Here is a 21,522-nt window from a genome sequence, read left to right on the forward strand (position 1 = left end):
GCCGGGCCCTCGCGGCTATTCCGGGCGCCGCTATTTTTAGCCCCATTGATGAGGCTGCGTCGGCCACGCCGCCGGGATTCCGGAGACGTCAATGGGCGCGCGTCACGGTCCCCGCCCGCCCGCTGGGGGAGGCGAGCCCGGGGCTGGGGCGGCGGCGCTGGCGGCTGCGGGGGCGGGGGGCGCGGTCGCGGCCGGAACTGGGGGGCGGGGGGGCTCCCCGGGGGCGGGGGGCGCGGGGCCGCGGCGGCGCGGCGACAGGAGCGCGAGGCGGCGGCGGCGGAACAGTGGGGCCCCCCGCGCGGCGCCCGCGACCCCCGGCCGCCCGGCCATGGGCGCTCCTGCGGTGCCGAGCCGCTCCCAGCCGGCGGGGGCGCGACCCCGGAAGGCGGGGGCGGAGAGGCGAGCCGGGCAAGGTGAGGGGGCCGGTGAGGGGGCTCCGGGCGCCCCGGGAAGGATGGGGTCTGCGCGGGTGCGTGGCGGGGGTCGGGGCCGCGCCTTGAATCCCGCCTGGAGACCGGGGGGCGTGGGGGCAGGGACTGGATTCCCGGCGGAAGCGGCTAGATCCGAGTCAGCCCCCGAGTGTGGCGGCCAGCGCTTTCTCGCCCCAGCCCGCCAAGGGTGGGGTTTGGCCCGCGAGGGGTGCTGGAGGTGGCCAGGCCGGAGAAATTCCTTCCATTTCCCCGCTGGCTTCCAGGAGTTAGGGAGCTCGGCTGCCAGGACACCGAGCCGGGAGGGACCAGAGTTGCCCGGTGCAACCCCTTCGTGGGACTGAGCCGAGAAGCCGAGCCTGGAGAGGGTCTCGTGGAGTAAGGAGCGGACCTGGGATTAGAAATGCTGCAGAGGTGGCTTCCAGTGGAGTAATAATTTGGGTTGGGGGCTAGTATTAGGGGTGTGCTGGGAAAAGGAAGGCTGGGCAGAGGTAGGTGGATTGAGAGTAGTTATGCCCAAAGTGTGCTGATGTAGTAGGAGGCTTCAGTGGTGACTTCAGGCTTGGTCCTAGACCCACACCAAGTGAATTGGATGAAGACTTGAAAGGGAAGCCAGCCGACTCTTTGTAGTGACCTAGAGGTGAGAGGAATGACAATGACAAATGTATAGTATGGTAAAGCCAAGATTCCAAGCGATGACAGCCAGGCAGAAGGATGGGCCAAGTCTTAACAGGATGAATGAGACTGATTATGAATGTTGAGGCCTGTGCTGGAGTTAAGAAAATTAGCTGAGAGGTTCAACCCAGCAACCCAGGCCCCGGAGCTTCCCACTGGTTCTCTGGTGTTGGCCGTCAAATTGCTCTGTGCCCACTAAGCAGGTCCAAGGAGGGAAGGGGGATGCCTGGCCCTGGGCTCCCTGGTTGGGCTCCCTGGGTTCTAATCCTAGCTTTGTCACTTCCTAGCTGTGTGACCTTGGGCAGATTGCTTAACATTTCTGTGCCTTAGTTTCCTCCTTGTTAAAATGTTCATAGTAAGAATAATGCTTTTCTCACAGTGTTGTGAGGCTAAAATGAGAACACGAGTGTAAAGTGCTTAGTGATATATTTAGCATATGGTGTTCAACAAATATTAGCTGCTGTTGTTATTGTTGATAATAGTAATATGCCCATTTCTGGGTGGGGACATTGGCCAATGCAGAGTTTATGCCATCAGGAAGCCACCAGGGCTGCAGAGGGTCTGTCATTCATGTCCTGTTGCAAGGAGTTCAGATAAGAAAAGACTCAGTTGATAGGAAGGAGGAGAAGGAGGTTTCAGGTGGGTTCATGCAGGGCTGGGATCCAGGGCTGGGGGCTCTTTAGTCAGTCGTGACTCAACATGGGAAAGAACCCTTGGAGTTTGGGTCTGCCCCCAAATGGAAGGGACAGCTCCTTAGCTGCAGTGTTCTCCCTGCCTCCTTCCAAGTGACTGACTGACCCTCCTCCTAAACCCGTCCTGATGCAGGCATGTCTGAGTCCCCCTCTCCCGCATTCCACAAATACTTACTGAGCACCTATTAGTACTGAGCTCTGGTTTAGAGACTGAACTCTGCAGCAGTTGAGACAGATGCGTAAACAGATGCACAGCATTAGTCCTATGGAGATGATAAAAATAGGTTCATGTGGCGGGGTGGGAGTGGAGGTGAAATGGGAATGGAAACCTGATTGATGAGAAGGCACTAGCCATACAGACATTGCAGGCAGTGACTCAGAGGCTCTGAGTGGGGAAAGAAAGCCCATGGGGCTGGAGCACAGCAAGGAAGGGGAGCAGGAGCTGGGTACTGAAGTCTGGCCTGAGGCTCCCACTTCCTTTGGGGGGGAATCACTTTCTCCTCCTCCAAGCCCACTCAGCCCTTGGTTTGTCCTCTGCACAGTGCTGATTGTAACCGACCTTGATTCATTCCTGCCTTGTAACCTCCTGGGGCCCAGGGATCTTGATTTGCTGCTTCTTGGATCTCCCACTGTTTGAAGCTCACTGTCTGGCTCGCAGTAGGCCCTCAGTAAATGCCTGTGGAATGACTGTTGAGGATGGGATTTTGATGGGGGGGCAGGAGGTGGGATCAGATGCCTGCTCTAAGATGTTATGAATCACTTTCTGGGCACCAACTGGATCCCCTACTCTGACCTCTGTTCTCAGATACAGGGTCTTCCCGGGCACTCAGGTTGGGCCTGACTGTGGTAGGAGGTGTTTGGCCCTCCCTACCCTTTGTCCTCAGCTGTGGGCTGGAAGGGAGAAAAGGGAAGGTTGGTGGGGTCGGGGATGGGGGGAGGCTAGGGCATGACCGCAGACCGTTTCTGGGGTACTGGAAGATGACAGGGTCATTCTGGGAAGCAGGTGTAGGCTGTGGGCTGGGCCAGGTTTGCAGCCTGGTTTTGCCTTCTGTTTGGGGTCGGACTCCCTCCAGATGATCCAGACCGCCTTCCCCTTCTTCATGCCCTGCTCCCCATTATACCCACAGGGATATCGGGGTGCTAATAGCTCTGTAAGAGGAGAATCTGGGTACCATGGGCCAGAGGAGCTCCCCTTGGCCTGTGGACCCTGGGACAGAGGTTAGGAGGGTGAAGGAGTCCATCACCTACCCTCTGGGACCCCCTCCACCTCACTCCCTCTGCCTGCCACCGTGGAAGCATCTACTTCTCTTTTCCCAGATCTCATCTCGGCCTGAAGGGCATCCTGATAACCAGGGAAGATCACGCCTTGGCTGGTCCTGCCCTCACCTTGGGGCCCGGTCAAGAGAGGCGAGGGCTGAGTAAGGGTAGGAAAAGGGAAGGAGAGAAGTGGGGTCTGCGTTGCCCTGGCTGAAGGCTTTGGCACCAGCAGGGTCACGGGGAGAGCTTGAAGAGGCTGGAGGGGTGACACACACAGGTGGCTCCGGAAGTAGAGGCCAGGTGCCCAGAAGTGGCTTGGAATAGGAACCAGGGTCTGGGGTTAGCTTTTATGTGTCTTCATTCAATGTCTCCTAATAATGATAGCACCTGTGTACATCCAGCACTGTTTTAAGTCCTTTACACATATGAGCTCATTTTAAGCCTGCTGGTAACCGTATGGTTGTTAATTTTAGAGACGTCAATTACAGATTCGCTTTTTCTTTTTTAGATTTATTTATTTATTTATTATTAATTTTTTTTGGCTGCATTGGGTCTTTGTTGCTGCATGCAGGCTTTCTCTAGTCGCAGCGAGCAGGGGCTACTCTTTGTTGCTGTGCACGGGCTGCCCATTGTGGTGGCTTCTCTTGTAGCAGAGCACGGGCTCTAGGCACACGGACTTCAGTAGTTGCAGCATGTGGGCTCAGTAGTTGTGGCTCGCAGGTTCTGGAGCGCAGGCTCAGTAGTTGTGGTGCACGGGCTTAGTTGCTTCGCAGTATGTGGGATCTTCTCAGACCAGGGCTTGAACCCGTGTCCCCTGCATTAGCAGGCGGAGTCTTAACCACTGCGCCACCAGAGAAGTCCCACAGATTCTCATTTTCACCGATGAGTAACAGAGAAGTTATGTAACTTGCCTAAGGTTACAAGTGATGGAGCCAGGATCTGAACCCAGGCAACAGGGATGCAGCGTCCGTGCTCTTAACCACTCTACCCCAAGCTGGACCTTCCAGTTTTGTGACTGGAATCCCTTCAGAGAGGATTTCCTGAGAGTCCCCATGGCTCGGATTAGAAGGCTGGGCTGCCTAGAGATGGGGGCATGGAGCCCTTGCTCTGCGGCCTCTGAGGCTTTGGGGGCCAAGTTGGAGCCCCTTAAAGGAGAGAGGGGTATTCTGCTCTGTCCTCACAATAGCTCCCTTTTCTCTGCCTACAACATGCCCTTTTGTGCACGTCAGGGAGCTGAAAGCTGGATTGAGGTACGCCCCTCCCCCCAGGAGTGGGATGTGAGGCTGAGGGGCTGTGTCTCCAGGGCCCTGAGATGCCCCAGACACGGTCGGCAGCTCCTGGCCACACCCCACATTCCCAAGTGCTGTTTGCTTGCGGTGTGGGCCCCCAGCCTCTGACGCCCAGCTCGGGGAGGCCCTTGGGCTGGCTTGTCCCCCTTCGTGGCCTGGGTCCTGCTTCTGTTCCCACTCCTGTGTTTTCTGGCTGTGCTGTCTCCAGGGAATGGTCCTGCCGGCTGGTTCCTCCTCTCTCGCGTGGACTCTCCCTCTGTAGGCCTCCACCGTGGACAGAGGCCAGCCCCAGCCCCTCCCTGGTGTCAGCGCCTTCTGCCAGGCCCTGAAGGCCCGAGGGACGGTCGAGTGTTGTTCAAGGTCTGTTGGTCCATCCAGAGTGGTGAGTGCCCTGCTGTTACCCTTTGTACACCCCCGGGGCCCTTGAGCTGGTGGCTGGGGGGCTGAGATGGGTGTGGAGCTGCCTGAAGCGGATGTGGTTTGGGGGATGGAGGGGGAAGCCCTGCAGAGGTGGTAGGTGAGGTGCTGCTCAGCATGGGGAGATCTGATTTCTTCAGTGGTGGGGGTAACGCGGGGGCAGGGAAGGGGGAAAGCCTGACTTTCTTAGCAGGACAGACTGGGGGGCTCTGGGCCTGGGTGTCATGGGGTTGTCGGGGATGACAGCTGCTCCCAGGGCAGCATGTGTCTGGTTCCAGGAAGCCGATGGGGTGGGGTTGTGTAGCTCAAGGCCAGGCTGGGAGTATAGTGGGGCAGACCTGGGGGATGGGAAGCTGCCTTGTTCCTAGGATGTAGACACTGTACCAGGGGAGTGCATGAAGGGAAACTGGGACCACCCCTTGCCTCTCTGAAAGGGTGATGACTGCCCCCTTCTGTGGTGGGCCTATAGGTCCTGTGGGGTCTGGTATGGGGAGATGGCTCTATAAATGGGGAGGATCTTGCTGACAAAGGGCAGGGACAGACCCTTCACTATTCATCCAACATCCCTGAGAGGGAAAGTCTCAGACTTGTGGGCTTGGCCAGAGAAATCCTTGGCTGTCTAGCTCCCCTCCTCTTCTTATGGCTGAAGAAACTGAGTTAGAGAGGGGAAAAGGCACTTTTCAAGGTCCGACATTGAGGACATGTAGACCCAAGCTCAGAATCCAGGTCTTCTGGATTCTGGGCAAGCCCAGTGGCCTGGTCAGCTGGTGGAGGACACACCTTCCTTGCCTGAAGATGCCTCCAGAGAAGACACAAGCTGATCTGTGGGTGAGGGGTGGAGTGTGGGAATGGGATTTCCACCAGGCCTTTCCATGGGGACTTGAGATACTGGGGCGGGGTCAAGGGTACATAGTCCTGGTCACCGTGTTTACCTGAGAGAGCTGGAGTTCAGCTTGGCCCCCTGGACAGAGACCCTGTTATTCCCTTCTTCCTTCCCCAGAAACGGGGGTCATCTCTGAGCAACACTCCCTTCAGGCCTTGAGAGATCCCCGGATGAAGCAGGAGCTGGCTCAGTATCCCCCCCTGGACCCTCAAACTCTGTTGCCTCTTGTGGAGTTGGTGTTCGAGGTGTAGAGAGTCCCAGAGAGGTGGCTGGGATGGGGAGGATGGGGTACCAGCCCTCCAAGCCTGGAGGGAAGGAGGGAAAGCCCTGGGAAGCAGGGCCTCCTGTTCCGGGGGCTGCGCTGGGTATGCACCTGGCCTCTTGCTGGCAGCAGGCACTGTGCCACCAACCTCGGGCTGGGGCAGGGAGAGGAATTACTGTAAGTGGAAGAAGCAGGTGTCCCTGGTCAGCTGGACATCTGGACTCGGGAAGCACGTGAGTGAAGATGACAGCAGCGGCCGGGTGTCTTTCCCTCCGCTCAGCCCCCACCTCCGCCCTCAGGTCAGATGTGGCCTGCTGAGCGCCTAGCCTTCCCTCTGGGTACCCAGTGGCTCCTGGGGTCGGAATTCCTTGCGGTCAGTCCGTTGTCTGGGTGAGGGTGATAATTGGGTCGAATTCCCATGCCAGAGACGCTGCCAAGGCCACCGTGAGGGCTGCCAGCGGGGGCTCCATGAGCGCTAGAGCTGCTGGTCCTGTGACGTGGGCACCTGTCTGCCAGGCCCGGGCATGGGCCCAGGGTCATGCTCATGCCGGGGCTCCCGTCAGCTGACTATTTTAGGCTCTTGCTGACCTGGGCCAAAGTCAGGCCTCAGCCAAGAGGGCCCTGAGGCAGCTCCCCCTGCCCCCAGAGGCCAGCTCTGGTTTCAGCTATATAAACAGAGGAGGACATGCTGGCTTGGAGGCCGCTCCACGTCCTGAGTCCACTCAGCTGGTGCACAGCCTCGGTCGGCAGGACGGGCTGACTGGGCAGTCACGTCTCTTCCCGCAGGTCTTCCTGAGGCCACCGGGAAGAGTCCCCAACCAACCCCGGGATTCTCCCTTGGTGCAGTTGTCCAGGACCTCAGAGAATCAAAGCAGATCGTGTGGAGGAAGCTGGTGAGTCTTAGGAAGGGGGAAACCGAGGCACAGGGGCTGGGCTGTTCGGATCTTTTTCCATTGTGACTGTCCGCATTGTGGTTTCTTTGGCCTCGAGAGGAGGAGGGGCGGAGGAGGAAGCAAGGGTGGCCGACCCTCCCAAGGAATGAGAGTAAAGGCTTGATGGCACTTGGATGATGGGAGTTGGACTTCGACCACTTTGTGGTTGAGAACCAGGAGACGAGGAAATAGGTGATGCCATCTCTCTCCTTCCTCAGAGATTTGCAACAGGGTCTTCCATCCTCCTGCCCTGTTGACCCGGCCTGGATAACACTGGTCGGCTCAGGCTGGGGAGGGATGCTGGAGTGAGCTGGGTGTCAGTCAGGTACCTCAGCACTCGTCCCTGAGTAGGGTCCCTGGCCCCCCAGCTGGTTGGGACTTGGGGTCTGAACTTGTGGATTGTCGTCCCTGAGCCCTCGGCCCCTGCCCCGCCCTCCTTGCCTGGCTTTCCGCCTGGTTTGGTGCCTGAGAAGCAGGACTGGAGCGAGGCTTGGCAAGTCCGCCAACCGGCTTGCCACAAACACGCTCCCCGGGAGCCGGGCCAGGGGCTTGGGCCGGCGTGGAATAAGCGGAGCTCCTTACGTGGGAGGCTGTGTGCTCTCCTGCTCGGTTCTTGAAAAAAATTTTTTCCCTTTCTGAACGTGAGTCTTTAAACGAATCCAGAGCCTGTGACTAAAAATACTTTAACAATAGGAAAATGCATCAGTCTTTCCGGCTGGGCCTCGTTATCAGAGGGTTTTTATTTTGGAATTTGAAATTTTGCCCAAGGAGGCTGGGTGGAGACCTTGGGCAGGGACAGGAGAATTTGGTGGGTTGTTGATGTTGTGCAGGGTGGTGGGAGAGCCCCCACGGGTGGGGGAGAGAAGAGCTGGCCAGGAGCTGAGCAGACTGAGGGGCATGGAAGGAGATTTTTTTTTTTTTTTTTTGCTGCGTTGGGTCTCCGTTGCTGCCCGCGGGCTTTTCTCTAGTTGCGGCAAGCAGGGGCTACTTTTGGTTGTGGTGCACGGGGTTCTCATTGCCGTGGCTTCTCTTGTTGCGGCTCTAGGCGCACGGGCTTCAGTAGTTGTGGCACGTGGGCTCAGTAGTTGTGGCTTACAGGCTCTAGAGCACAGGCTCAGTAGTTGTGGCGCACGGGCTTCGTTGCTCCGCAGCATGTGGGATCTTCCCGGACCAGGGCTCGAACCCGTGTCCCCTGCATTGGCAGGCGATTCTTAACCACTGTGTCACCAGGGAAGCCCATGGAAGGAGATTTGAGGAGGCTACAAATGAGGCGTGGGCCACCTCTTCCCAGAGGAACTCCATGATCTTGTCTGTGTTTTCCAGCTCTGTCTGAACGTTCTTCCTGAAGTCTGATCTTGTTCCTTTATGTTGTATGTTGATTCCTTCTGGCCTGTTAGCAGGCTGGGGGTTGAGAAATCACTGGACTGAAAATGACCTCTGTGGAGAGAGGTCTGACCTGCTCAATTAACCAGCTTTCTTCAGAGTATCAATTGAGCACTTGCTGCATACAGTCTGGAATTTTCCTGGTGCTGGTTGGAGCCACATCTCTGGGCATACTCTCATTTCCTTTCACGCAACCCTGGAGAGGGAGAGGTGGGGATGGGGGTACTGTTTATCTCAGGTTCTTGAAGAAGGAGGGTGCTGGCTCCCCAGTCGAGCTGACGGCTCTGGTGTCTCCTTTCTGTCCCTGCCTCGGGACCCTGCTGCAGGTCCCTAGAGCCCCAGTGCCCAGACAGTGCTCCCATTTCACTGCGAGCCTCCCCCTTCCGTTAGTGACTTGAATTCTAACAGCGCCGGGACGAGTGATGTTGTCAGCATTGGGCAGATGAGGAAACGGTCTCGCAGAGGGCAAGGGACTGGCCCCGGGTCACACACCAGGCTTGCTGGCTCCAGGTCAAAGATGCCTCTGAGAGTTCCTTTATCTTTTGCCTCTGTTGGGGGCTGGGGTGAGAAGTGGAGGGCCGCGGCTGACCTGCCCGTGTCCTTGGGAGCCTGTTTTCTGGGAGGTAACGACACGTGTGGTCATGGCAGGGCCTGGACAAGGGCCAGAAGATCAGACCTGGGCCTGCCCCTACATCCCCAGTTCCGAGAGCTGTCCGTGGAAGCCCCCTGGGGCAGTAGGCAGAGCTTCCCTGCCCACCGCACAAATCCCCCTGCCTGCTGCCAGGGCAGGAAGAGGAAGTGGCCGGGTCAGGCCTGGTGATAGGTCCTGGGGCTAAGGTGGGGAAGCTCGGGGGAGGAGGCAAAGCTCACTCCCTCTGCCCACCCTGTGGGAAGGGTGTGGGGGCCCATAGGTGGGGATGGTCTTGGTGAAAGTAGGGCAAGTTCCTGCCCTTTGCTCAGCAGGGGCAGGGGCCAGCCTGAGGTGGGCGGGGCAGCGTGGGAAAGGGGCTGTGCAGTTCCACTTCCTCCATCTCCTATTTACCCACTGTCTTGGCTGGGGGACGATGGTGTACTTTGGTGTACTTTGGTGTACTTTGGCTGCCCATTTGCGGCCTGCCCTGGGCCTGCCCTGCCTGTTGAGGATGCATGAAGGGGCCTCCTGCCAAGGTGGGAGAGACAGGGCCTTGCCCTCATGTTCACACATTGGTTGTCGGGGGAGGGATGGCCTGAGCACGAGAGTCCCCGAGCCCCACAAGATTTGACTAGCAGGGGCCAGGCCCGAGCTGAGTGGTTCAGAAAACATAATGCGAGAGGACCCCTTTCTAATGTCAGATGCTGCAGCCTCTCCTAACCGTAGCTGTGCTCTTGAGTATGTGTTGATAGAACAAATACATAATGAGAAACAGCCACTGTTTCTCTGTGATTTCAGTAAATTCCAGCGGCATCTGCATCCATTTGAATAAATATGTCTCTCCCATTTAGGTGTGGCTATTTTTGTAAATAAACTTATATTTCTGAAAGTATAACATACATACAAAAAAGCATACAAATCATAGACGTTGAAATCTTAAGAGTATATAGTGTGATTACTTTTCCATACTGAACACACCCAGGTGACCATCGTTCAGACTAGGAACCGGGATGCTTCCAGTCCCCCCAAAGACGCCCTCATAGGCACTGCTGTGTTCAGTTTATAGGCCGTGTGCGTACCAGCTCTGTGGTGCACTTGTAAGAATCAAGGCTCATGGGGCCAGAAGCCACAGCTCTGGAGTTCAGAGTTGAGGGCAGTGGGTCTAGCACAGAACTGGGAGTTAGGGGAGTCTGATTCCTGGCCCCTAAGCCTCCACCTCCTCATTTATAAAATGTAGGTGGTAATTCCAAACATAGAAGGTTAGGGAGAGGGTTAAGTGGAAGAATCCATGTGAAGTGCCCTAAGCCGAGGTCTGACCCTTCATTGGTATTCCTCACTCCCCCTCCCCCCAAACCCTCCAGTGAGAAGGTACTTATTATTAAGAGTTAGGCTGGTCCAGGAGGGTGTCATGAGCTGAAGTCTTAGAGGATCAGTAGGATTAGAATAGAAGGAAGAGGAACAATGTGCCCAATGGGTGGTGGGAAGGTTTAGCAAGGTCTTTATATTGGGGCAGTGGGGAGCCTGGGGGTGGTGAGGGTAGATTGGTGGGCTGTGCTGTGCGAGCCTGACCTTGGGCAGCTGTCTCGTCTCCAGCACAGCATCTTTCCCTGCCCTTCCTGTGTTACCATGGCCCTGCCTTACCTTCTGGTCCTCACCTCTAGTTTTGGATACCTCTGCCATCATTACCTGTCTCTTTCCAACCCTTACCTACCCCACAATGAGCTGTTCACTCTGACCTTGCTCTTAAAGGTTGGGCTTAGTGGGGTCCCTTGGAGTCTCCGTAAAGCCTTCGACCAGCTTATGCTCTAGGTCTCCCAAAGTCTGCATCAGTTATGCCTTTTCAAGAGTTCCACCTTGGCCAGATTCCACCTCAGAGCCCCAGGCCACCCTCCCTGGAGGGCATCTGGCCAGCAGGGATGAAGCCTGAGGTCCCCAAGCCCCTCTCGCCTCTCCCCCCTCTGTCTTAGGCTAGGTGCTCCCTGGGTGTGTTCCTACAGAGGGACTGCCTTTTTCTCCTTATTTACTTATTTTCAGAGTGTAGTGTGTTCCAAGCCCCCAGCATCCCCCACCTCCACAAGCATGGCCAGGTGGCAGCTGCTGTTGTCTCTTCCACCCTCTGCCTTTGGGGCAGCGAGACTGCAGCCTCCAAACCTGCAATCTCCCGCGGAGATGGGGCCTGGGCTGCAGGCACAAATCTGGAGGCTGGATGCTGAGACGTGGAGATGTAGACTGGGAACCTGGACAGCTCCTCACCGCACTTGAGTTCCCTGGGGCTCCTGGGTGGGCCTCCCCATGGGAAGGTAGGGGACGGTCTGTGTTGCTCTTTACAGATGGAAAGTGGTGGGGAAAAAAGGGGGTGCTAGGGCTCAAGGCTAGGTCAGCTTTCAAAGAGCCATTAAGGCTGCAGCTAATGTACTTTTTCTTTTTTCTTTTTTTTCTTTTGCTGATGAGTTTTGGAGGGAAGAACATTGACCTGGGAAGAACATCGGCCTGGCTAATCATCTTTTGCTAACATATTAGAATTGTTTTTATTTTCTGAGGCTGCGGGGGGCTAGGTGGGGAAACCAGCCCGTGACCCAGCTGGGTTAGTTTCACCAGCCCAGACTTGCTTGTGCTTCTGAGTAAGGTGCAGCTCTTCTGGGAGCCCTTGGGTCCTAATCTGCAAAATGGGAAGACATGAGTTATCTTAGTGGTTTCAAACCAGTTTTAAGCTGTGGAATCCTTTTTATCCAAGTAATATCTTCTGCAAAAGCCCAAGACAAAGAAAAACAAAACTTGGGCTAAACGTCATCCTGCCCACACTTCACCTTCACGCAGGTGGCCGTGAAGCGTCTTTGGAAGATGTTTTAGCAAAGGCCAGAGCTCTCTGAAGACTGGTCCATGTTGAGACTGTGTGCTGCCATGGGGGAGCTATGCTAGGTTCTGACCGGATCACCGAATGATGCTGGTGTTACATGAAGACTGCTCCATCCGTGGTGGACAGTAGGGTTTGGAAAGAGGAGGCAAGCTGGTGAAGGGGCAGTTTCTTAATGGATGTGGGCAAGGAGAAGGGGAAGTCGCTGGCCTCAATCAGCCGGTCTGCTGCCTTCAGGCACCAGTGAGGCATGGGCTCTGGCTGGCAATAGGAACGGAGGATCCAAGAGAAGTTCCAAAATAGAATTTCAGGAAAAAGTGAAAAGTAGCATGTGGGGCATCAGGAGCAGAGATGGGTGGCAGGCAGGGAGTGCAGAGACGGCAAGCTCTGTCTGGAACGGGTGACGTTTGAGGTGCTGGTGGGACCTTTGAGTGGACAGAAGTGGGGGCTGGAGAGCAGGGTGTGGGAAACCTGAGACGGAGGTGAGAGTGGAAGTGAGGAGCATGAAGTGCCTCAAGGGTAGAGGAAAGTGCTGTTGGGTGACCAGGGGAGGCCAGAGTGGGGTCCGTGGGCGCAAGCTCAGTGTTGAGAGGGGAGAGTGGGAGGGGTGTGGGGAGGGGCTCTCTTCTTCTAAATATTAGCCTTTTCTTCCTTCCTCTCCCACCTAGCAGGCGAGGGCTCCCGGGAAGGCTGCAGGTGGGAACTCCTTGATCATGGACAGCGGAGGGTGTGAAGGGATCCCCTAGAGATGTAGTCAGGTTCCACCCCAGTGTGCCACCACCTTGCTCTGTGACCTTGAGCAAGTGCCATTATTTTTCTGAGCCTGTTTATTTCTAAAATGGGGAAGAGTCGGCACAGATTCGAAAAGATTTCTCAGGCTCCACCCGGTTCTGAAATTCTGTAATTTCCCAACTAGAGTGCTTTCACCCTGTCAGGGACTGGGGAGGGTAGTGGTGAGAAATCAACTTCAGCTGTGAAGCACAGCCCGTTGGCCTGTCTTGGGCTTGGCGAATCCCTGCCCTCCGGAAGGTACTTTGCATGAGAAATTGGGGGGAGGGAATAGGCGGGTGTGTGTGCGTGCGCGCGCGGTGGGGGTAGTGTGGTGTCCGACGTCCCTGGGCAACCTCGCAGCCCGAGACCCCGCTGGGGAAGAAGGGTCAAGTGCAGTGGCAGCGCCTTGGGCTGAGGTGGGGGGCGCAGGTTCCCCGGGGTGCGTCCCTGAGTTGCCCGCGCCAGCCCTAGGCCTTCCCCGGGCCGCACAGGAGGGTAGTGGGCACCCCGGGCCCGCAGGAAGGGCTGGGGAGGGTGCAAAAGCGGAGCCGGGCGCGGTCGTGGCTCCCGGGAGCAGCCGGAGGGTGAGGAGCTCCTCGTCCGGGGAAGCCCCGCAGCCACGGCGCTAGAGCACCCTTTTCTCGGCCTCTGGCCTTCGGGCTGCTTATTTCGGCTCCAGGGGCCCCGGGCCGGTGCTGGGTCCGGCCGGAGGAGCCTCGCGAGTCCGCGAGCTACTATTTTTAGCTGGCGCAGAGGGCGAGAGGGGACTATTTATAGATCAAACAATCCGCGCTCCCTGCGTCAATGGAACCCCGCGTGCGTCACGCGCGCAGACATTCCAGGCCCCCCCTCTCGCCCCGCCCCCTCGGGCTCTCCGTCCCCGTGCCTCCCCCTGGCCGCCTCCCGCCGGAACCGCGCCGCCCCCCGCGCCCTTGTATGGCCAAAGCTCGCCGGGCCGCGTGCGTCAGTGGCGCCCCCGCCCCTCCCCGTGCGTCACGGAGCGCATAAGAGCAGGGTCCGGCGCGGCCGGGAGTCCCACTGGTGGAGGCTGCGAAAGTTGGGGGAGTGTGCAGGAGCGCACGCGGGACCGGGCTGCGACTTGGGGCGCCGGTCCTGGGCAGGGGGAGCAGGAGCCAGCCGGGTAGGTGACCCCCGGGAAGCGTGCATCTCCACAGAGCTCTGTTTTGGGTCGTGGGGGGGGGGTTTGCTGCATGAAGGAGATGGGTGTTCGCGCGGGCAGAAAGGGTGTTTTAGGGTCAGCATGAAGGAGGGCGGGGGTAGGATGCAGCTCTGGCGTTGGGGGTTAGCGGTTGGAACGGGATGAGGACCCAGGGGTAAGGACCCAGATCGGACTGGAGTTTACTGAGCGCTGTATGTGTGTGTGTGTGTGTGTGTGTGTGTGTGTGTGTGTGTCGGGGGCGGGGGGATGTCCGTGCAAGGTGGAAGCCACAGAGGGTTAGGTTGGCGCCAGCAATGGGGACCTGTTCAGTAGGAGACTGGCTAGAGTTGTCTCCCAGGGTCCTTTAGTGGGCACAGGGCGCCTGGGACTTAGTTGCTGGTTGGGCTCTCAGTACGGTGTGCGTGGGGGAGAAGGTGCACAGAGCTTGGGCTGCTGGGATGTATCTGACTCCTACCAGGATTGAATTTCCAAAAGGGTCTCCTTCTTCCCAGCTTGTCAGCTCGCACCCCAGCCGTTAGTTGTTAGTTGTTTTCTTAACACTTTAGAAGCTGTGGCTTAGTTTGTGGTGACCCCCAGCTGGAAGTTGCTGCCTGAATTATCTTAGGAGAGGTCTAGATTGTTGAGGTCAGCATTGGCTGAACTGTGCAGGGGGTGCTGCTGTGTGTTGCAATAAAGGAGTCTTCTCACCGGCAGGAGCAGGGTCTCTGGAAGCGTAGGGAAGATTGTTTTTACTGTAGCTTGGATCTGTGTCTGTCTGTATGTGTGTGTGAGAGAAAGAGGGAGCGAGGGAGGGAGAGAGGTGGAAAGCGTCATTCTTCGGGATCCTTGGTAGGCAGTTGTTAATGTTGCAGTCTCTGGTGTGGTACCACCTAGAGGATACCACCCCCGCCCCACTCCCGCCTCAGTCTGTGTTGGATCGTACAGGTAGGGTGCAGCCTGAGGCTTGTTTAGCACAACAGGTGCAAACCACATTGTTGCCAGGACCCTCCTGAAGCTGGATTCTCCTTGCTCCCTCCTTCAACCCCACCTCTTCCTTCTCTCTGTGCTTCCGCCAAAGGCTAGACGTAGGTCCGTATCTTGTGTCATTAAGTACCTGCGTGAAGGCAGGAGTGGGGGTAGTTTGGTGGGGATTGATCCGGATGTGGGACGTCCACGTGGAGAAACGGGATTTGAATAAGGCTGGAACACCCAGCCCAACCCTGTGTAGCTGCTGCCTCTTTTCCTCCACCCAAACCCATCCCTGCCCAGGCTGTTGTAGCTCAGGCAGACGTGGCCACCCTTATCTCTTACAGGTGCTCAGTGCCTCTGGACGGGTGCCACTGGGTGGGTGGGGCCAGAGTTTCTGGGGGCTCTGTTGTCTGGGTTGGTTGTGGGAGTGTCAGGTCAGGGGTGGAGCTGCCCTGTCCAGGGCCCAAGGAGGTGGGAGAAAGGCTAGAACCAGAGGACTCCCTGGGCTCTTGGCCAGGAGGTGATGCCAGCCTTTGCCCCCTCCTGCTGTCCCCCTTGGTTATGGCACTCTTTGTTTCAGCTTGCTTTCTTACCCAGCCTCCCTCCCTGACTGATGAGGCCCGGGTCACGGAGACCCCCAAGCCAGGACGTGGGATGGGGAACAGTCCCAGAGCCTCCTCTGTGTTAGTTTTCGACTTGTCTGCGAACTTAAGGATCCCCCCTGAATGATGCTCTTTCTGCTCCTTCAGGCTCCTCAGGTTTGGGGCAGGGTGTAACCCCCTTTGCCTGAGCTCCTGGTTTCTTCAGGGCACAGAACTCTTTAGTGGAGGGACCCAGGCTTCCGTCACTCACCAGCAGGCTCCCCTTCTTCCCTGCATAGCCACCTCAAGTCTCCTGGACTCTGAGTGCTCTCATAAAAGTAACAGGGGGAAATGCTTTGGGGGTAGCAGAGGAATTCCTCTTCAGGACTTCTCCTGGAAGTCCAGGGGCTGCTTTCTCCCTCATGCTCCCCCTTCCAGCATATGGCCTTTAAAGGTCTGGAGCCAGGTTACCTGATCCCTTGGGGAGCTGGGGACTGGGTAAGGAGGCCGGGCTCCCTTTCTCTTTGCTTCTGGGAGCATCCCAGGCAGTGTAGAGTGGGTGCCTGTCCCCAGATGGCAGGACTGGGGTGCGCGTGGGATCTGCAGCCTTTGCTCAGTACACAGGGTGGGGACGGGTTTGGGGTTGGGGGGTGGGGGGTGGAGGGGCACAGGCTCACTGCTGCTTAGGCTGCTTTCGTAGGCAGCTGGGCCTTCACTCCCAGCTCCTCTTCCATTTGCAGGATGTCCTTCAGCCCAGGCACTGGCACTGTGTGGGGAGGAGGAGAGGGGGTTCTGGAGAGGCTGGGCCATGCCTGGGAATATTCCCAGAAGTGCCAGGTTGGAGGAACAACATATCTGCTGCCGGGACTGGGCTCAGGCTTTGCCCGGCTGCCTCTCCCACCCACCCTTCTCCCAGCCCCCACCCATGCCTTACCCAGTGAGGGAAGGGCAGGGGGCTGGAGGAACACAGCTTTCCCCTGTTCCAGCAGAGAAATGCTGGCTGGATGCCTTCCCTAGGGTTCCCAGGCTGCCTGGGGTGTGGCTGGCCTTCCGACTTGAGCCCACTCTTGCTGGGCCATTGCCCAGGGGCTTTGTGACATGGAGGTCGAGATGGTGCTCTGGCCGGGAGCCAGGATTCCTGGGTTCTGTGGTGGGCTGTGGCCCTAACGCCTCGTGTCCCATGTCTGGCTGGGATTCCTGCCACCTGGCAGCTCAGGGGCCTATACTTAGAGGTCAGGCCTCAGGCTTCTCTCGCTGACTCCCCCGCCTCCCCACTCTTTGGTCTCTTCCTTCTCCAGAGATGCCCTGTATCCAAGCCCAGTATGGGACACCAGCACCAAGCCCAGGACCCCGTGACCACCTGACAAGCGACCCCCTGACCCCCGAGCTCAGCAAGCCCACCATGGACCTGGCCAGCCCTGAGGCGGCCCCCGCTGTCCCCACTGCCTTGCCCAGCTTCAGCACCTTCATGGACGGCTACACAGGGGAGTTTGACACCTTTCTCTACCAGCTGCCGGGAACAGCCCAGCCGTGCTCCTCGGCCTCCTCCTCGGCCTCCTCCACATCCTCATCATCAGCCACCTCCCCTGCCTCTGCTTCATTCAAGTTTGAAGACTTCCAGGTGTACGGCTGCTACCCCGGCACCCTGAGCGGCCCTCTCGATGAGACCCTGTCCTCCAGCGGCTCTGACTACTATGGCAGTCCCTGCTCAGCCCCATCCCCGTCGACGCCCAGCTTCCAGCCGCCCCAGCTCTCTCCCTGGGACGGCTCCTTCGGCCCCTTCTCGCCCAGCCAGACTTACGAAGGCATGCGGGCATGGACAGAGCAGCTGCCCAAGGCTTCTGGGCCCCCCCAGCCGCCGACCTTCTTTTCCTTCAGCCCTCCCACCGGCCCCAGTCCCAGCCTGGCCCAAAGCCCCCTGAAGCTGTTCCCCTCGCAGGCTGCCCACCAGCTGGGGGAGGGAGAGAGCTATTCCATGCCAACAGCGTTCCCAGGCCTGGTACCTGCTTCTTCACACCTTGATGGCTTGGGGATGGTGGATGCGCCCGTGACCTCAGCCAAGGCCCGGAGTGGGGCTCCGGGTGGAAGCGAGGGCCGCTGTGCTGTGTGTGGGGACAACGCCTCTTGCCAGCATTATGGTGTCCGCACCTGTGAGGGCTGCAAGGGCTTCTTCAAGGTACTGGGCTGCCCGGGGGGTAGCTTTTTATGAGTGGTGGGACAGGCCGCTCTGTCACCCCTGCGGGGTCTGTGGTGGCTTCCCTTGGGTTCTCCTCCCAACAAGTTCTGCTCTTTTAGAAGAGGGCAGGCCTGCCAGATGGGCCACTGTCCTGGGAGCAGGGAGTTGGGACCTGGGACCTTTTCATGCTGGGACTGGGGCTGTAGAGATAATGGAGGGAGGGGTGAGAGCTGGGCAGAGGGTGCGGGCTGCAGGGGTACCCACGAGGGGAAGTTCAGGGACCAGCCTCTAGCTCTCCTCTGCCTGGCCTCCCCCCAGTCAAGGTCCTGGTGGGAAGGGGGGCCCCAGGCACTCGTGTTCCTGGCACAAGATGAAAGGATCTGAGAAGAGGGCTTGGTGCTTGAGGGCTGGGGGTGGACTTGGGAACAGGCTGTGTGTTTGTCCCAGTGCTGGGTGCCTGCTTCGCTTCCCGTCCCCACCCCCAGCCCCTCCTCAGCCCTCTCGTGTCTGCCCCAGGGAAGGGGCAGGCGGACGCAGGCACGTTAAGAAGTACCGGCTGCTGGGGAGCCCCGAGCCCCTAATCTTGTGTCCTGAGGGTGAGGCCGAACCCTCCCCCAGTGTCCCCAAGACTTTTCTCTTCCTTCCCCCACCCATCCATCTCTCCCTCCCCTGCCACCCAAATGTTAGAAAAATAGCTGTGAACAGAGAGCGCTTTTGTCTGCGATGGCAGTAGGATCTGGACGCTTCCCTCCCCTGGGCTCCCCCCATCCCCACACTCTGACAGCCTGTTCCGTGTTGCCCCCCCCCCCCCCCCCCCGCCCAGCGCACAGTGCAGAAAAATGCCAAGTACATCTGCCTGGCTAACAAGGACTGCCCTGTGGACAAGAGACGGCGAAACCGCTGCCAGTTCTGTCGCTTCCAGAAGTGCCTGGCTGTGGGCATGGTGAAGGAAGGTGGGTGGCTGGCACAGGCCCAGTGGGACAGAGGCGGGCCTGCGTGGGGTGGGGCCGGCAGAGGCCCCCAGACATTTGTTCTGGTGGGCCGCAGGGGAGGGCATGCCTGGGCCCTACTTCCTTCCCAACCTCTGGTCCACCTGCCTGCCTTGTGGTGGGGGAGGTCTCTGCAGAGTCCCCTGGGTCTCGGGGGCTCTAGGTCCTTGGACTTGGGGGTGCTGCCCAGCACTGCTGTGCACGGCTTGGGCCGAGAGTCCCTTCCCTGGGTCCCTTCCTCCCTTGCTCACCCCTGCCCATTTCTCTGCAGTTGTCCGGACAGACAGCCTGAAGGGGCGGCGGGGTCGGCTCCCTTCAAAGCCCAAGCAGCCCCCGGATGCCTCCCCTGCGAATCTCCTCACCTCCCTGGTCCGGGCACACCTGGACTCAGGGCCCAGCACTTCCAAACTGGACTACTCCAAGGTGAGGCCCCGCCCACCCCACATTCAGCGCTTTCCTGCACATTAGAAAAGCCCCCCCAACCCCCAGTTCCACAAATTGAAAAGAGAGGAGGCCCCTGCAGGCTGACCAGATGGGAAAATGTACCCCTTTGGGCAGTGGCCAACTAGATAAACGTGCTCCTTCCAGCAGCCGCGGCCCTGGGTTAATATGTGAAAGTTAGCAAGCAAGCATGGGCGGAATCTCAGCTCCACTCTCACCCCCGGGATCTGGCATCCGAGGGAGGGCACGACATGGCTGTACGTGGCGGCCTCGGTGCGGCGCTTACCCCGCCAGGCCGCTTCCTAGTTCCAGGAGCTGGTGCTGCCCCACTTCGGGAAGGAGGATGCCGGGGACGTGCAGCAGTTCTACGACCTGCTTTCGGGTTCCCTGGAGGTTATCCGCAAGTGGGCTGAGAAGATCCCCGGCTTTGCCGAGCTGTCCCCCGGGGACCAGGACTTGCTGCTGGAGTCGGCCTTCCTGGAGCTCTTCATCCTCCGCCTGGCCTACCGGTGAGCTTGCAGCTGTCTGCTCACCCCTCGCCCTGCCGCCCTGCCCTCAAGCCCCTCTGACTAGTGTCTGCATCCCTGCCCACCAGGTCTAAGCCGGCTGAGGGGAAGCTCATCTTCTGCTCGGGCCTGGTGCTGCACCGGCTGCAGTGTGCCCGCGGCTTCGGGGACTGGATCGACAGCATCCTGGCCTTCTCTCGCTCCCTGCACAGCTTGGTCGTCGATGTCCCTGCCTTTGCCTGCCTCTCTGCGCTCGTCCTCATCACAGGTGGGTGGCTAGTTCCACAGACCTGGGGAGACGGGGAGGGCTTGAGGGCCTGGCCCTGGATGGGCGGGCATCTGGCGCTTCCTGGGCCCCCACCTTGTGGAGCGAGGGTGATTAGATGCAGAGAGGGGTAAGCATGGCTCAGGGCAACACAGCTGGCAGGTGGCAGAGCCAGGGTTCAGGCCCAGCTGTGGCTGACTGCAAACCAAGCCAGCCTGTGAGTTATCCCAGAGGACCGAAGATGCTGGTGGTGTAGGTGTCATGTGTGGCCTAAAGTTTGGGTTTGCTTTTAAAATCTTACTGAATCGTGTTGCACACAGGAAGTTTTTACGAACGGAGCATGTGCACATAAATAGCACCCAGATCAAGAAACAGACATGACCGGGACCCCAGAACCCCTCCTTGTGCCCGCTCCGGTCATCAGTTCCCCCAAGGGTGGCTGCCATCCCAACTGCTAACAGTGCAGATTAGCTGTGCTTGTTGTGTACTTCATGTAAATATAATTATGCGGGATGGAGTTTTTGGCATTAGATGCGGAGGTTTTCGGGTCTCTTTATTTTTTAAAGCACCAGAATCTGCCCCCACCTCTTTTTCACTAAATGTTTTTAACTGAAATTTCACAAAGCTACATAGGACAAAAAACTGTAGGATAAAATCTGAGGCACTCTAGGCTGCAGAGAGAGTATGGTGGGTTTTGAGGCCTGCTTTCCCTGGAGGTGGCCTCTGAAACACTGCTGCTCAAACCCAGGGTTTCTCACAGTCTGGGGGGAAGAAAACCAAAAAGCAACACTGGCCCGGTCAGAAAACCTGCGTAGGGTTTTATTTCCTTTTTGCGACCTTAGGCGAGTCATTTAACCTCTCTGGGCCTCCCTTTGTCACTTGGAAGATGAGGATAATGAGCGTTGGTGCCTTGCTAGGCTTCTGCTGGGGCTCAGAAATGGGCTCCTGTGCTTTTGCACAGTGCAGAGGGCTGTGGGGCCTGGTCACTGGCGGCCGTTCCAGAGACCTGGGAGAGGCTGGGTCTGCAGGGGAGAGGGACGTTTGCTCCTCAGCTGTGCAGCTAATCCTGCACCTTCCCCGCAGACCGGCACGGGCTGCAAGAGCCTTGCAGGGTAGAGGAGCTGCAGAACCGCATCGCCAGCTGCCTGAAGGAGCACGTCTCGGCCGAGGCAGGCGAGCCTCAGCCGGCCAGCTGCCTGTCACGCCTGCTGGGCAAGCTGCCTGAGCTGCGGACCCTGTGCACCCAGGGCCTGCAGCGCATCTTCTACCTCAAGCTGGAGGACTTGGTGCCCCCTCCGCCCATCGTCGAGAAGATCTTTATGGACACGCTGCCCTTCTGACCCCAGCCCGGGAACACGTGTGCACTCTGTGTGCACGCTCATACGCCACCCCACGTGCCTTTAGCCCATGGCCCACGGACCCCTGGAGCACCACCCCTCAGCTGGGGCCTGAGCTGCAGACTGGCCGCCCCTCCCCGCCACCTGCTCTGGGAGGTCGGCAGGGAGTTCATGCCCTGGTGGAGGGGGGGATGCATTCACAGGGGTGACCCTTACTATTTGTCTTACCCCCCAGCCCAGCCCTGGTCTTCATGTTTTTGTAAGATAAAACCGTTTTTAACACACACACCGCCATGCTGTAAATAAGCCGAATGCTGCTGTAAATACAGGAAGGAAGAGGTTGAGGTGGGAGTGGGGTTTGGGAGGGAGGGACGGGGCCCCCACCAGCCTCCTCCTACTTGCTCTCTCTTCCCGCCCTCCTTCCACGTGTACATAGACTCACTCTAGGAGGAAGACAAGTGACAGATTCTGACATTTATATTTGTGTATTTTCCTGGATTTATAGTATGTGACTTTTCTGATTAATATATTTAATATATTGAATAAAAAATAGACATGTAGCTGAAGCTAGGATCCTGTCTCTCTCTGACACTCTCCCCCCATACCACCCATCCCCAAAATGGCA

At 58.2% G+C, this 21,522-nt stretch overlaps 1 protein-coding gene across 3 annotated transcripts; it reads left to right on the plus strand.

The window, feature by feature from the left end:
• Positions 1-313: 313 nt before the first annotated feature.
• Positions 314-21,463, plus strand: NR4A1 (nuclear receptor subfamily 4 group A member 1). Of its 3 annotated transcripts, none has more exons than XM_068561404.1 (7): positions 314-413; positions 16,482-17,359; positions 18,183-18,312; positions 18,620-18,771; positions 19,096-19,298; positions 19,385-19,563; positions 20,644-21,463. In XM_068561404.1, exons 1-7 carry the CDS (start codon positions 329-331, stop codon positions 20,898-20,900), a joined length of 1,884 nt encoding a protein of 627 aa, XP_068417505.1. In that variant the 5' UTR covers positions 314-328; the 3' UTR covers positions 20,901-21,463. The 3 variants fall into 3 exon arrangements, with proteins under 3 accessions (XP_068417505.1, XP_068417506.1, XP_068417507.1); XM_068561405.1 differs by lacking the exon at positions 314-413 and adding an exon at positions 4,981-6,796; XM_068561406.1 differs by lacking the exon at positions 314-413 and adding an exon at positions 13,489-13,615.
• The last annotated feature ends 59 nt before the right edge of the window (positions 21,464-21,522 follow it).

The sequence above is a fragment of the Eschrichtius robustus genome, chromosome 13 (genome assembly GCF_028021215.1).
Source record: "Eschrichtius robustus isolate mEscRob2 chromosome 13, mEscRob2.pri, whole genome shotgun sequence".
Lineage (NCBI taxonomy): Eukaryota > Metazoa > Chordata > Mammalia > Artiodactyla > Eschrichtiidae > Eschrichtius > Eschrichtius robustus.